This window comes from Gossypium hirsutum, chromosome D10 (genome assembly GCF_007990345.1).
Source record: "Gossypium hirsutum isolate 1008001.06 chromosome D10, Gossypium_hirsutum_v2.1, whole genome shotgun sequence".
Lineage (NCBI taxonomy): Eukaryota > Viridiplantae > Streptophyta > Magnoliopsida > Malvales > Malvaceae > Gossypium > Gossypium hirsutum.
Genome location: NC_053446.1, coordinates 14,753,447 through 14,767,274, shown reverse-complemented (window position 1 = coordinate 14,767,274; position 13,828 = coordinate 14,753,447). Strand labels below are relative to the sequence as shown.

Below are 13,828 nucleotides of genomic sequence, written 5' to 3'. Positions count from 1 at the left end.
CCTACCCACCCCAACTTCTTCACTTCTACCGTCCCAACGCCTGCAACCTCTTCTCCTCGGTTCCGCTCACTTCTGTCGTGGAAGAACTTGAAAAGTCGAAGTCATGAATCTCCTCGACAGGTCGACCACGAGGTGGTTGATGATGTCCGTCACCATGGTCAAGCCAACGACGATGGTTGCCGAAACAGCATCAACTTCAAATGCAGTGGCCTTTGCTTGTTCCTTCCAGGATTGGGTAAAGCAAAGGCAGTGAGGCCAAGAATGAGAGACACCTTTGGCATTGAGAATGATCATGTGACATCAACAAGAGTTTCCCTGGAAAAATTCGAATGCGGGTCCTGGGCTTCATCAACTTTGATACCCGACCACCATGAAGATGTTGATGGAGACTGCGTCATGAATCACTACTTTGATATGCCATTGGAGTTGATCCAAAATCTCGGCAACGATGCCCATTTACCTGTTTCCGCTGCTTTTGTGTTCCATAATAAAGCAATAAAAGCATTTTCAAAATATGATTCAACACCCACAGCAGCAACAGGCAGGAAATCCTACGATTCAGCTCACGGTTTCAGGTTCTCTACGGGCAGAGATTACGATGAATCATTGTTCAGTCGAGCTTAAGGTTTTTTTTTTTTTTTGAGAACTTAATGTTTGATTTGAATAAAAGGAATGCTTTACCCAGATATGATGACATTTCTAAAATCATGTTAGCAAAACTATCATATCCATTAACACTAATATGAAGCGGCCGGAATCATTCATTTTTTTTTCAATAGAATCTTTTTTGCCGCTGTTCAAATATTTCTAACAGTACTCTAATTATGGAAAAGGAAAATGAAGTGTGATGATATATAATGCGTAAAAACATTAACCCTAAACAGCACCCTCCTCAATGCCTAAATAAAACATCACATAGTGTTAGATGAACCAGTTTACCTAAACCAAAAGGGTTTTTTTTAATGGAGGAGGCTTCAACTTATTTCCTAACAATTTACTTCTTCCTTTTCTTGGGTGGCTGCAGGGCTTCCTCATCTTCATCTTCTTCTTCCTCATCTTCATTTTCTTCTTCTTCAACATCCTCTTCATCCTCATCCTCTCCATCGTCATCGTCGTCATCATCCTCGTCCTCGTCCTCATCCTCATCCTCATCCTCATCCTCAGGGTCTTCACCATCTCCATCTTCATTGTCTTCGTCTTCTCCATTTTGTTCTGCCCCGGTCGCACCATCTCCCAGTCCTTTCTTTGGATTGTTCTTCTCGCTATTACCATTGTTGCCATATTCCCCGCCTTCCGAGGACAGCTCTTCTTCACCATCTCCATACTCACCACCCCCACCATCGCCATCATCATTGTCGTCATCATTATCTTCCCCATCAGCGTCCTTCAGCTTAGGCTGGTTTTGGGAATGGTCACCCTTGATTCCAGGTTTGTTAGCCACCAGCAATGTAAAGGAGTTCTGAAACCAATCCCCAAAACATGCATTCACAGCAGGGTTTAAAGCAGAAGCTATATTAGCAATTATAACCAAGATTTTCTGAACCAACAAGAAGACAAAGAGTACATAAAATCATAACTAATTGGGTCTCATCGGAAGATTAACGAAAGCCTTTGCTTTGATTTGTAAGAATCATACCTTCTACTGGCAAACTGTTTATTAATTAAAAAATATTTTTTAAGCAAAAAATTATTTAAATTAAATATTCTGTAGCACAAACCAAGTCTTGGGATCATATTCATATGTGTACAGAATATATATAAATTAGCTTCATTAAAACTTTTAGCTTTGCACTTTGGGCACTCCTAATACTACCCCTCCAATAAATGATGTCTGGTTATCTATTCAAATGGAAATTTAAAACAATAAAACAAGTGGTCCAACAGACTAAGCTGGAGCTCCAACCTAACCAGAATAAGCAATAAATTTACTATTCAGATATGACCTGTGAACAACCCATGGTTTGGAAATTTTTAAAATCTCTTCTCCAAACTAAAATCATGCTAGGCTTGAAACTAGGAACTGTATTTATAAAATATTAAAAATTATTTATATATTTTATACTTTTTATAGGTCACATGGAATTGATGAAGCTCAAATTTTGATATTTGTTAAATTTCTAATGACTACCCAACTAATTAAACAATCCATGTTGACTTACTATTTTGTATTTAAATATATAATAATTATAACAATTCAACCGACCCAAAAAACAATTTAGAAATAAATATTAAATTTACACATGAATTCTGATTTTGTGTAATTTTATACATAAAATTTTAATTTCATGCAATTTCATTAGTAGCAAACACAACTATTATTTTAACACCATTTTAAGTTTACATATTGTATATACAAATAATTATATTTATCTAATATAAAAATAAATCGACATGATTATTTCTTTAAATGTGTGCTATTAAATTAAAATTAAAGTTTCATATATATATTTGAACCATAATATATATTTGAGCCATAATTAAAATTTATGTATAAATTAAATATTCGATGTATGATTTTAGGATTTATCCTACAATTTATTTTATTCGAACTTAGACCGGCAAGTCGAATCTACCAAACTAAATGGGTAATCCGGCCTTTTAAGCGGTCTAATCTAGATTTAAGAAATTTTGAAGGAAAGGTGAAAGGCATCAATCCCTGAACAGAAAAAAGATTGGGCCCACTGGACTACAAGTATTTGTGTGCCGGGTGGAATCAGGTTAGATGAAATGCCTTTATTTATTATTCTCTTTTTCCCAACTTTATTCGGCTTTACATTTGGATTGAAACCATATAAAATTAAAAGAATTCAAGTCTCACTCAGCCGCTCATATTTAATTTATTCAATGATTTTTCATAATTTTAGTATTAATAATAAATGAAATTTTCTGTCTGTTCCCTGTTAGTGAAAAGTTCACAAGTATCTCGCCCTTGTAATACATTTATTATTAACAACAAAAATAACAATGTATCGTGGTACTAAACCTACTTAGATATTTTTTTACTAATAATGGATAGAATCATGTTTTTTAATAAATAATATTAACACATTAAATTTAACATAATTTGATCAAATCAAATTTTAAACTTAACATATATAATTATTATTTTTAAAAATAATATAACAAATAAATATAAAGACTGGATAAAATAATCTCTGCCTAAATTCGGATCGAATAGAAGAAGAATTTAATATCTTGCCAAGCCTATTTTATGGACGAGTAGACCGATTTGGGACAACCAACCATTGATTTTACTTTGCTTAAAAGCAGTTAAGATATTTTCATAAATTATTTTTATTTTAAATAAAAGTAAATAGTTTTTACATGATAGTATAAAAAAAATTGACATGAAAAGTACGATTGCTTTATAAAATTCAAATATAGTGGACAAAAGCGTGACGTGGCACCTAGGATTTGACAAGAATATTACCCAAGGAATATCCTATTCATAACACAGACTTTGACTATTCAAAAAAATGACAAAAAAAAAAGACTTAGCGACAGATGTTTTATTATTTTCCCAAAAAAAATCCCATTTATTTTTTAAAGTTGATTTTTTTATTTTTTTACTTTTTTTATTTATAAAATTTTAAAAACTTTAAAAAATTTTAATTTTATCTTTAATTTTATAAGTAAAATTATTAAATATCTCAATTTTTTTTAAATCTTAAAAGGTATGTGTCACCTACTTATCAATATAATAAATGTATCGTGTATAATTATAAAAAAATAGTGTATCTATATTAATAATGTATACAATATATCATTTAATTTTCTATGTTAAAATATATTTTATGAAATTTAATTAAATAAACTATTTAACAAATTATAAATCAAAGTATAAAATATTTTAAAAGTCAACTGAAATAATTAAATTGAAGTTTCATATGCGACAAAATTCAAACTACCCCGAACAACTACAGTAAATATTTTCTCCATCTCCCCAACTAAAAAGCGCAAGTTAGCAAAATAAAATACTAAAAATTGTTAATATAATTTTAAGATGTTGGTAAACACATTTTATCTTCTAATTTGAAAGTTAAAAAGAATCATAAATAATTCTGAATTTTATATTAAAAAATAAACTATGATATTATAATATAATTATCATTTTTATCGGGAATAAAATCACGAAGACGAATAATCTCGTATTAAAACGCAACTCCAAAATCGTTACGTCACAAAATCTCGGTCCCCAACAACAAAGCCGCGCATTTAGCAGGAATCTAATGCAAAAAAATTCTGAAATTCTTTTAAGAAAAAATCAAAGGGAGGATTTAACTTTTGAAATTTATCTTTTAATCTCATTTTGATATCTAAATAGACTAAACTATTAATTTTGTTTCGATTTATTTTGAAATTTATTTTTTATTGGAAGTCGATAAGTTTTTTTACATAAATAAAACGTAAAAAATAATATAAGTATCCAAATGAAAAAAAAATAGAGTGGGAAAAAATATGAGGGAAAAAATTAGTGAAAAAAAACTGCTTAATAGAGAAAAGGTTCCTAAATAAGGAACCCTACAAGGGCGCATTTTAGCACTGATCTAAAGCGAAAACCGCGAAACTCGTAGCAAAAAAAAGCATAAATTGAAGGATATGGTAAGCAAAAATTATAAAATTTAACACATTAAAAAAATAAAGGATAGCTTACCAGAGCTACAAGGTGGGTATTGACAAGAGCCGACAAGAACATGGAAGCTAGAGTTTCACCGGCGCATGTTAGCGCGACGTAACTAACCGTAACCGCCATCGAACTGTGGGCAACTTCAGTATTTCACTACGGCCAACGATAAATCTAAAGGCAACCTGCACAAACAAAAAAGCATCCGTACCGTTAGATCTAAGCTGAAGCTGTATCAGCGGTTAGATCTGTCACTTTATTCCTACAGAATATATAGTACGAACTAGCAAAAGCAAAAGGAAATTTCAAAAATTAAGAAAATAAAAAAAAATTTCCCTAATAGTGCAAATAAATTAAAACAAAAAGAAAACAGCGGGAATTTATAAATAAATAAAAAACAAAGTTTTCTTTAAAAGAAAAACACAACGAAGTACCTTGAATTACGAGCAAAACTCGCCGGCGGAAAGTTGTTTTTGGTAAAAATTAGCTTTTTTGTTTTTGGAAAAACTCAGTTCACCTAAAATTAATTACAGATGAAAGAGAGCGTTAGGGAATTCGAAAGAAGAAGAAGAAAAAAGATGTGAGGAACGAAACATACCGAGAAACGAAGATGAGGAAGGCGGAGAGAGTAGATCTGAGGAATTGCAGAGCTAAAATCAAAAGGAAAGGAGAAAAAAGGAAGCTTAGGAGGGAGGCGAAAGTAGATCTGAGGATTTGCAGGACTAAAAGCAGAGGAAACAAGCAAAAGGATAAGCGTTCATTCTGGACCGTCGGATCGTGATCAAGGAGACATGGAGAGGAAGAAAAGATATAGCAGAAGCAAAAGGGAGGAAGAGAAAGAGAGTACTGGGGATTGGGAGTGACTGCCCGTCATTTTTCCCAGTCAGGAATCGGGCAAGACGGGCAGCTTACTCATCAATTCATCGTGTTAAATGACCGTTGAGTTCGGGCTGCCCGGAAATGAAAGTAAGGCAATATATTAATTAATTCAATTTTCGGATGTCATTTAATTAATTATGTTTTAAAAATTTTGGCTTTTTTGTTTAAACTATCTCACGTGTCCTTTGCTTCCAAGTCCAAGGTTAGTTAAAAGTTTACTTCAAAATAAATAAATAAAATGTTAAAAAATTATTTCGGATTATTATTTTCTAGCCTTTTTAATTTTATTTTTAATTTATGAATGTAGTGTCCCAATTTTTAATTTTTATTTTTTTTATATAATACTCTGAGATTAAACACACATCACGAATATTATGAGACCCAAACCTTTTCCTTAATTTTCTAGCCTTACCTAGTAATGTGTTGTTTTTATTTATTTTTTAAATTAATTTCTTTAATTACTAATATGTCAAAATATCATTTCTTTTATGGGTAAATTTCCCAGTTAGTCATCTAATTTTTAGGATACTTCCATTTTGGTCACCCAAAATTAAATTCTTGCAATTTTATCACTCAACTTTTAGAGTGCTTTCATTTTAGTCGTCCAAGCGTTAAATATTTAATGACAGTTGACTGTACACACCACATTATGTTTACACTTTCATTTTGGTCACCATCCAACTTATAGATCGCTTTCATTTTGGTTACCCAAAAAAACTATCATTTTTTAATTTATTGATTGGAGTAAAAAAATTAAGGATTAAAGTGAAAAAACGGTAAAAACTAAAATACTGCATTAGAAAAATTTATCAAATTGTACTTGTTTACCGGAAGTTCTACATTTTTTTCAATATTGAAATTTTAAATTTCAAAACATCAAAATTAGTTAAATAAATTATTGAAAAATATCTATTAAATATGATTCATTTGATAAACTTAAAATAAAATTTAAAAGGAGATTAACTTAATTAATTTTAATATTGTAGTAACAAATTAGTTGACATTACCAAGGGATAAAAATTTTCAACAATTTATTTAATTGATTTTGATGTTTTGAAAATTAAAGTTTTAATATTGAAAAAAAAATAGAATTTTCAGCAATGAGATAAACAAGTACAATTTTACAATTTTTTTAATGCATCATTTTAGTTTCTACCAATTTTTCACTTTAATCATTAATGTTTTTTAACCCGACCAATACTTAAAAAAGATTCTTTTGTTGTTCAAAAAAATTCTTTTGTGACCAAAATAAAAATGATATTGAAGTTGGGTGACCAAAATGAAAGCACAATTATAATGTGATATGTACAATCATCCGTTATTAGATATTTAATACTTAAATGATTAAAATTAAAATACTCTAAACAGTAAATGATGAATTACAAAAATATCATTTTGAGTGACCAAAATGAAAACATTTGGAAAATTGAGTCACCAATAGTTTACCCTTTTCTTACAATTAAATAAACTTTATTATGTGATTTTCTTTTAAGAAAACCTTTAATTTTAACTAAAAGTAAAAGTACTTTTTTTATCAGTTGGTTTTTCATGCTAATTTACTCATTAGGCATGATTTCCTTTTCTGTGATTTGGACAAACACAAATAATAAAAAAAAACCCCCTTTTATCCCCTTTTTTTTTCAATTTGACACATTTCATAAAATTTATGAGTCATACAAGATTTAATCTAAATTTCTAATTTTGGCACTAAAATTTATATAGATTGTTTGTATCTTGAGAATATTGTTATATAGTCGGACTTCTTTATAATAATTTACATATATAAGAACATTTTATTTTTTTATTTTTATAATAATTTTTTATTTATAACAATCAACAGTTAAAAATTATGAAATACATTTTTTATTAAATTAATTCTCTATAATAATTATTCGTTAGTGAAATAAAAGTTTTAATATATTATTTTAATAAATTGTTTAAATTTTGCATAAAATCTATTAACCATATTTAATCAAGTAAAAATAATTTTTAATAAAATAAATTTTATTAAATTTATTATCTAAATCTCACTAATCAATATTATTAATATATTATAATTTTTAATTTGAAAATTAAAAAAGTTCAAATATGATCTCAAATGTTGTCATGGAGAAGTCAAATATTGTTATGGTTTTATAACAATTATATCTCTATAACATCCAAATTTTTGAAAGAGAAACAAGGACATTATGAAAGAGTTGACTATATTTTAATTTCTTCTAAAGAAATGGTAGTTTTAATTAAATTCGTAAAGAATAGCTCTCCAAACATGAGGAGAGTTAGTTTACCATTAAGGTTGAAAAGTGGTTTTTTGTAAATTTTAGTAGTATTTACTATTACGGTTAAAAAAATAATCTTGCGAAGATAAAGTGTTAGTAAAAGCATCATAAATTTTAGTAGTATTTATCTAAAATTGGGCAAATTAATCCATATATATTAGATCAAAGAGGAAACTAGTTATTCTATTAAAATTTTTATCTATTTTTATTGTTAAAAAATTATCCATGCACATCAATATAAGGTACATGTGGCATTTCACGTGTCACTACTTGGTTATTCCATCAGTCATGCTAGTTTTTAATAGTGCAAATAGATGAATTTTAAAAAAAATGATTAATTTGCTTATTGGTTTAACGTGTAGGGATCAATTTACCCTTTTTTTTATTAGAGTGGGGAAAATGCAATTTGACTCTTAATATAAAGGCCTCCATAATATTTTTACCATAAAATGTTCATTTTAAACATGATGTTGTAAAGTATAAGACTTAATGGGGATAAAAGATAATTTCATTGAAAAGCACTTTTCGAAAGTGATTTGGATTAAAATCTCAATTTAAAATTAAGATTTGATTTGAAAAAACTACTTATTTACTTCTTCTTCTTTTTTTTCAAATGTTGTTTGAGTTGAAAAGTATTTTGCAAACTCAATAGCAAGCAAAACCGAAGTTGAATTTTCTAGGGACCGGTTTCCTCAATACACTATAAATTTTAACCTGTTGCAATAAATAATTTTCACTTGTTTTTAATAATATTTGTTTTGTTTTAATATAAAAAAAGTGTTTTTCTTTCGTGTATATCAAAATTAAAAATAATTCTCTGCTCTCATTTATTCTTTTCAATAGAAACATGAATTTTGTTTTTTAGTCATTAGATTTTTTCTTTTTAGATAAAATTTTGTTAGCATTCTTAAAAGATTAAATAGTGTGAGTTTTCTTATCGATTCTGCAAATTTTAACCATTTAAAATTATTGTTTTCTTAAAACTTCATTATTTAAATGTTTCTGTATGGCATTAGGGGATTATTGAATATGTCTTTTTAATAATTTCATTATAAGTTCTAATCAAAATTATTTTTTTGTACGATGTTTATAATTATTTATAATTTCTCTCAACCTATAAATAGGAGGATAATGTATTTCAACACACTAAAATTCACATCCTCCTATATTGATAATAATATTTATACTAATCGAAATAAGATCCAATCGGCTATTACTGGATATGTCTTATATATTCATATTTTTATGAAAAATATAGATTAATATTTATATATTTTCTATATTTGAGTTTAAATAAAAAAAAAAGTAAATGAAGTAAAATCCAACCAAATTATGAATACATTGTAAAAAAAACCCGATCCTTGGTTGTGATGATGTTTTGATTACTTTATGAAGTACTTTAGAAAAATGAATTTATTCCTAGTCATTATTAGAGTAAGTGCACACATGTATTATCAAAATACATATATGCTTAAATGATAAGGAATTTAGGAACAAGATTTCTTCAACGTTTGAGTGGCATGAAAATTATACATATACATATTTTTAATAAGTATCCTCTTTGAGTGGATGGGGTAGGATTGGGTGGACATCGTAATAGGTTTATTCAGCTTGGGAATGACTGACAAGTAACCAAGTAGGCCCCAATTTAATATAAACCAATTTCTTTTTAGAATTCAAACCAAAAATAGTAGATAAATACAATTTGGGTAAAAGAAATCCTCCTCAGAGTTTTTACATTCTACAAATAGAATTAGTAATATGTTAGTTCAATAGATATGTTGAATGGTCAGGTTATTTCTTCAAATTCGAAGGTTAATTTAAATTTTAAGAGGGATTGACGAAAATATTAGGCCTATTTAAAATGTGGGTCGAACTCAAACTTCAACATTCTCAAACTTGGCTTAACCTGACTTGTTTTCTAATTTGTATTATATTATATTTTTGTTATTTTTACATATTATGTAATTTAATGTAACATCACGATTTATGGCCTACTCGGAACAGTGGTTTCGGGACCACAAATTCGATGAGAAAAATTTTATTTTTACTATATTATTATGACCTAAAATTTCAAGGAAAGATTTCGTGAAAATTTCATTCAAAAATTTTGACGTTTGGGCACTCAATTTACTCAATAGGACTAAATTGTAAAAAGTGCAAAAGTTGAGTTCTATATGTTAGTGGTGTCCAGTTGTTATTAAATTTTAAATTGGAGGTCCTTGTATGGTAATTAGACCATTGGTTAATTTGGTAGACAAAAAAGGACATGGTTAGGCATGTTTCCAAAGTTTTTCATTAAGGGCATTTTGTTCATTTAGTTATTAAAATGAATTAAAAACAAAATTAAAAGCCAATTTTTGTCCATCTTCAACTCCATGGCCGAATTTCACAAGGGGAAACCATGGCTAGGGTTTTTCAAGCTTCCAAGATCGATTGTATGTCTGTTCTAGCCCTGTTTTTAATGTTCTTTACGTTTTTAGAATCCCGATAACTTAATTTAGCTTATTCTAGCAATAATTTAACCTAGGGTTCATATTTGGAAAAATACTCATAAGTAAAATATGTTTATTTTGGTGTTTTATGGTATAATATGAAGCTATAAATTATGTTAAACAACTTTTGCTAGTCTATTTTAAGTGAAAACAAGTATATTGACAAAATCGGCAAAAATACCTAATGTTCATAAGTAAGTGTTAGAGTAAGAATTTGATGTTGTCATAGAAGGGAAAAATTTTCAGCATGTTATAAAACATAATAATAAGAGATGAAGTTTAATTTCCGAGCTTTGGGGCAAAAGTGTAATTATGTAAAAATTTAGGGGTAAAATCATAATTTTGTCAAATTTAGAGTTGAGGACTTTTTTGATGAATGTGGGTATTAAATAAGCTAAATTTTCAATTATAGATTATGAAGAATGAAATTCGGAGCTAGACTGGGGAAAGAAAACTAAAGTGTTAGATTTGATCACATTTTTGTACTGAGGTAAGTTTACGATAAATAAATGCAATATTTTGATAATTATTATTAATGCTGTTATTTTTCTGCAATTATGTATTTGTTTCATGAAAATATCTAATGTTAACTCTAGTATGAGATGACAGAGAATCTGTAACAGCCCGATTCTGGGCCTAGTCGGAATAGTGGTTTCGGGACCACAAATCCGACGAGGGAAAATATGGTTATTATTATATTTTTATGATCTACAATTTCACGGAAAGTTTTCGTAAAAATTTCGTTCGAAAATTTCGACGTTTGGGCACTCAATTTAGTCAAAAGGACTAAATTGTAAATAGTGCAAAAGTTGAGTTCTATATGTAGAAGTATCTAATTGATATGAAATTTTAAATTGAAGGTCTTTATGTGGTAATTAGACCATTAGTTAGTTGATGGACAAAAATAGACATAAGAAATGAGAGGAATAGATTTTTTTTAAGTGGGGGCATATTAGTCATTTGGTAATAAAAAAAATAAAATGGGAAAAAGATGACAAAAATCATCATCTTCCTCATTAGTTGCTGCCGAAATTTGAAGGAAGCCATAGCTAAGGTTTCTTTGCTTTCTCAAGCTCATAGTAAGTGCATCCTAGCCCCGTTTTTAATGTTCTTCGCATTTTTGGAATCCTCGTAACTCGGTTTAGCTTATTCTAGCAATAATTCGTGTTAGGGCTCATATTTGGAAAAATACCCATAGGTGAAATGTGTTTATTTTGCTGTTTTATGGTGGAATATGAAGCTATAAATTATGTTAAACAACTTTTGCTAAGCAATTTTAAGCGAAAACGGGTAAATAGACATAATCGGTAAAAATAATTAATATTCAAAAGTATGTGTTGGAGTGGGAATTTGATGTTTCCATAGAAGGGAAAAATGTTCAGCATGTTATAAAACTTAAGAATAAGTGATGAAGTTTAATTTCCGAGCTTGGGGACAAAAGTGTAATTACGCAAAAGTTTGGGGGCAAAATTGTAATTTTTCAAAAAGTTGGGTGGTGGATTATTTTAATGAGTGTGAACATTAAATGAGTTAAATTTGCTATTATAGATCAAGAAAGACGTGAAGAGTATATCAAACGGGGAAAAGAAAAGATAGGGGAGTAAAGTGCAAAATTACGATATTTTGCACCGAGGTAAGTAAACACGTGACTTAATGTATTATTTTGATATTATTTGATATATGTTGAGATTTATTTGGAATTAAAATAAATGTTTGGCCATATCCTAAAAATGTTGTTAAATCGGGAAAGGTGGTAAAGGGTTGCAATATATGGTTTATGGGTTGAACACTCGGAATAAGCCGGAGTATGTTGTATATAAAGGGGTTGCTGTGTGCTGATTCCCCGATTCATTGGTGGTGCTATGTGCGTGATCCACCATATCTTTGAAATGTGAAAAGGGGGTTGCTATGTGCTGATTCCCCCGAGGGGTTGCTAAGTGCTGATTCCCCGGTTCATTGGTGGTGCTAAGTGCGATATCCACCATATCTTTGAAATGTGAAAGGGGGTTGCTATGTGCTGATTCCCCCGAGGGGTTGCTAAGTGCTGATTCCCCGATTCAGCGGTGGTGCTAAGTGCGAGATCCACCAATAACGGTTAACATTCCAAGTGTTCAACGAAAAAGTGTGGAAGATGAATATTTCCATATGGTGGAAAATTTTATGGGGTAAATATTGAGTTGAATACTAAATCGACCCATGTATGAGATGGGAGAAAATATCAAAAACGCAAAAGGAACGATTTAATTATAAACTGTGTTGAACAACAGTAGTTGGGTAACTTTGAAAAATCACCATAAATGGTGGAAAATGAATGGGAAGCTGAATAATATATGAAATTGAAGCTGAATGTGTCTATTTTCATATGAAAGAAATAGAATAAGCAAAAGAGTTGTATTTTTGGAGATATCTGAATTTTACTGAAACAGGGCTGGATTGATTTCGAGATCCCCTGTTCTAATTTTGGAAAATTACCAAAAATTGTAAAAAAATAATTATGGCATGAAATTTATATCCCTGGAATCCTTATTGAGTCTATTTTTATTAGAAACAAGAAAAACCATTTTTCAAATTTTTTACAGAGAGTTAAGTAAATTTTAGTGAGGAAGGGTCAGAACCGTTGGGCAGTGAAACAGGGGAAGGTTTAATGAATAAACTGTACTAATTGGCTGGGTTAAAAATTCTGAAATTTTTATGGTGAAATGGTATATGAGTCTAGTTTCAGGGAAAATTTACGAAACTCAATTTGGAGCCCTGTAGCTCCAGATAAAAATAAATTAGCGACTATGACGCAGAAAAACAACTTGCTGGAAATTGCCTAAACAATAAAGTTATTCATGAATAAGTTTATATTTTGGTGTAGTTATGGGAGTAATTACTTATTTATCATGTGTTTACTTACTAAGCTATATGCTTACTCGATTTTATTTTTCTCTTGGTTATAGTGACTTCCAACAACTCGGAAATTGGAACGAAGTCAGACAATCATCTACACTATCCTTCACATTTGGGGTATTTTACTACTAGTGTTCCGAAATTTTATGGCATGTATAGATACTTTATGTAATGTGGGATCATCATGTAAATATATGTTATGGTTCCCTTTTAAATGTAGTGTTTATTAATAGTTAAACTATATGTGTGTTTATACAAATGAAATTGGTTGGTATATTGGAATGTGTTCTAAATTTGCAGGAGGTTTAAGCAAAAATAAGTAGGAATGCTGTCGAAAATTTTTAAAAATTTAGTAATACCTCATACTCTGTTCCGGTAAGGAATACGGGTAAGGGGTGTTACATTTTAGTGGTATCAGAGCTACGGTTTAGTCGGTTCTCGGACCAATAAAATACGTGTGGAAGTCAGTCTATACATGCCATAAAATTATTGTGATAGTGTGATGATTTCTGACAATTTAAAATTTTGTTTTATATAGTAAATGGATCCTAATCGAAGTATGGCAGATGATGTTGAAAGTAACTCGCCGGTTCCCGCACAAGGGACCACGCATGAAGAGAGTAGACATGAGACACATGGACAGGATGAGGCTCGAGAAG

General features: G+C 29.7%; 1 protein-coding gene across 2 annotated transcripts; it reads right to left on the bottom strand.

Annotated features, from left to right (window-relative positions):
- Positions 1-710: 710 nt before the first annotated feature.
- Positions 711-5,762, bottom strand: LOC107914383 (phosphopantothenoylcysteine decarboxylase subunit VHS3). Of its 2 annotated transcripts, XM_016843286.2 has the most exons (4): positions 5,223-5,762; positions 5,059-5,141; positions 4,655-4,809; positions 711-1,459 (listed from the first exon to the last, which is right to left on the bottom strand). In XM_016843286.2, exons 3-4 carry the CDS (start codon positions 4,751-4,753, stop codon positions 995-997), a joined length of 564 nt encoding a protein of 187 aa, XP_016698775.1. In that variant the 5' UTR covers positions 4,754-4,809; positions 5,059-5,141; positions 5,223-5,762; the 3' UTR covers positions 711-994. The 2 variants fall into 2 exon arrangements, with proteins under 2 accessions (XP_016698775.1, XP_016698776.1); XM_016843287.2 differs by lacking the exon at positions 5,059-5,141.
- Between the last annotated feature and the right edge of the window lie 8,066 nt (positions 5,763-13,828).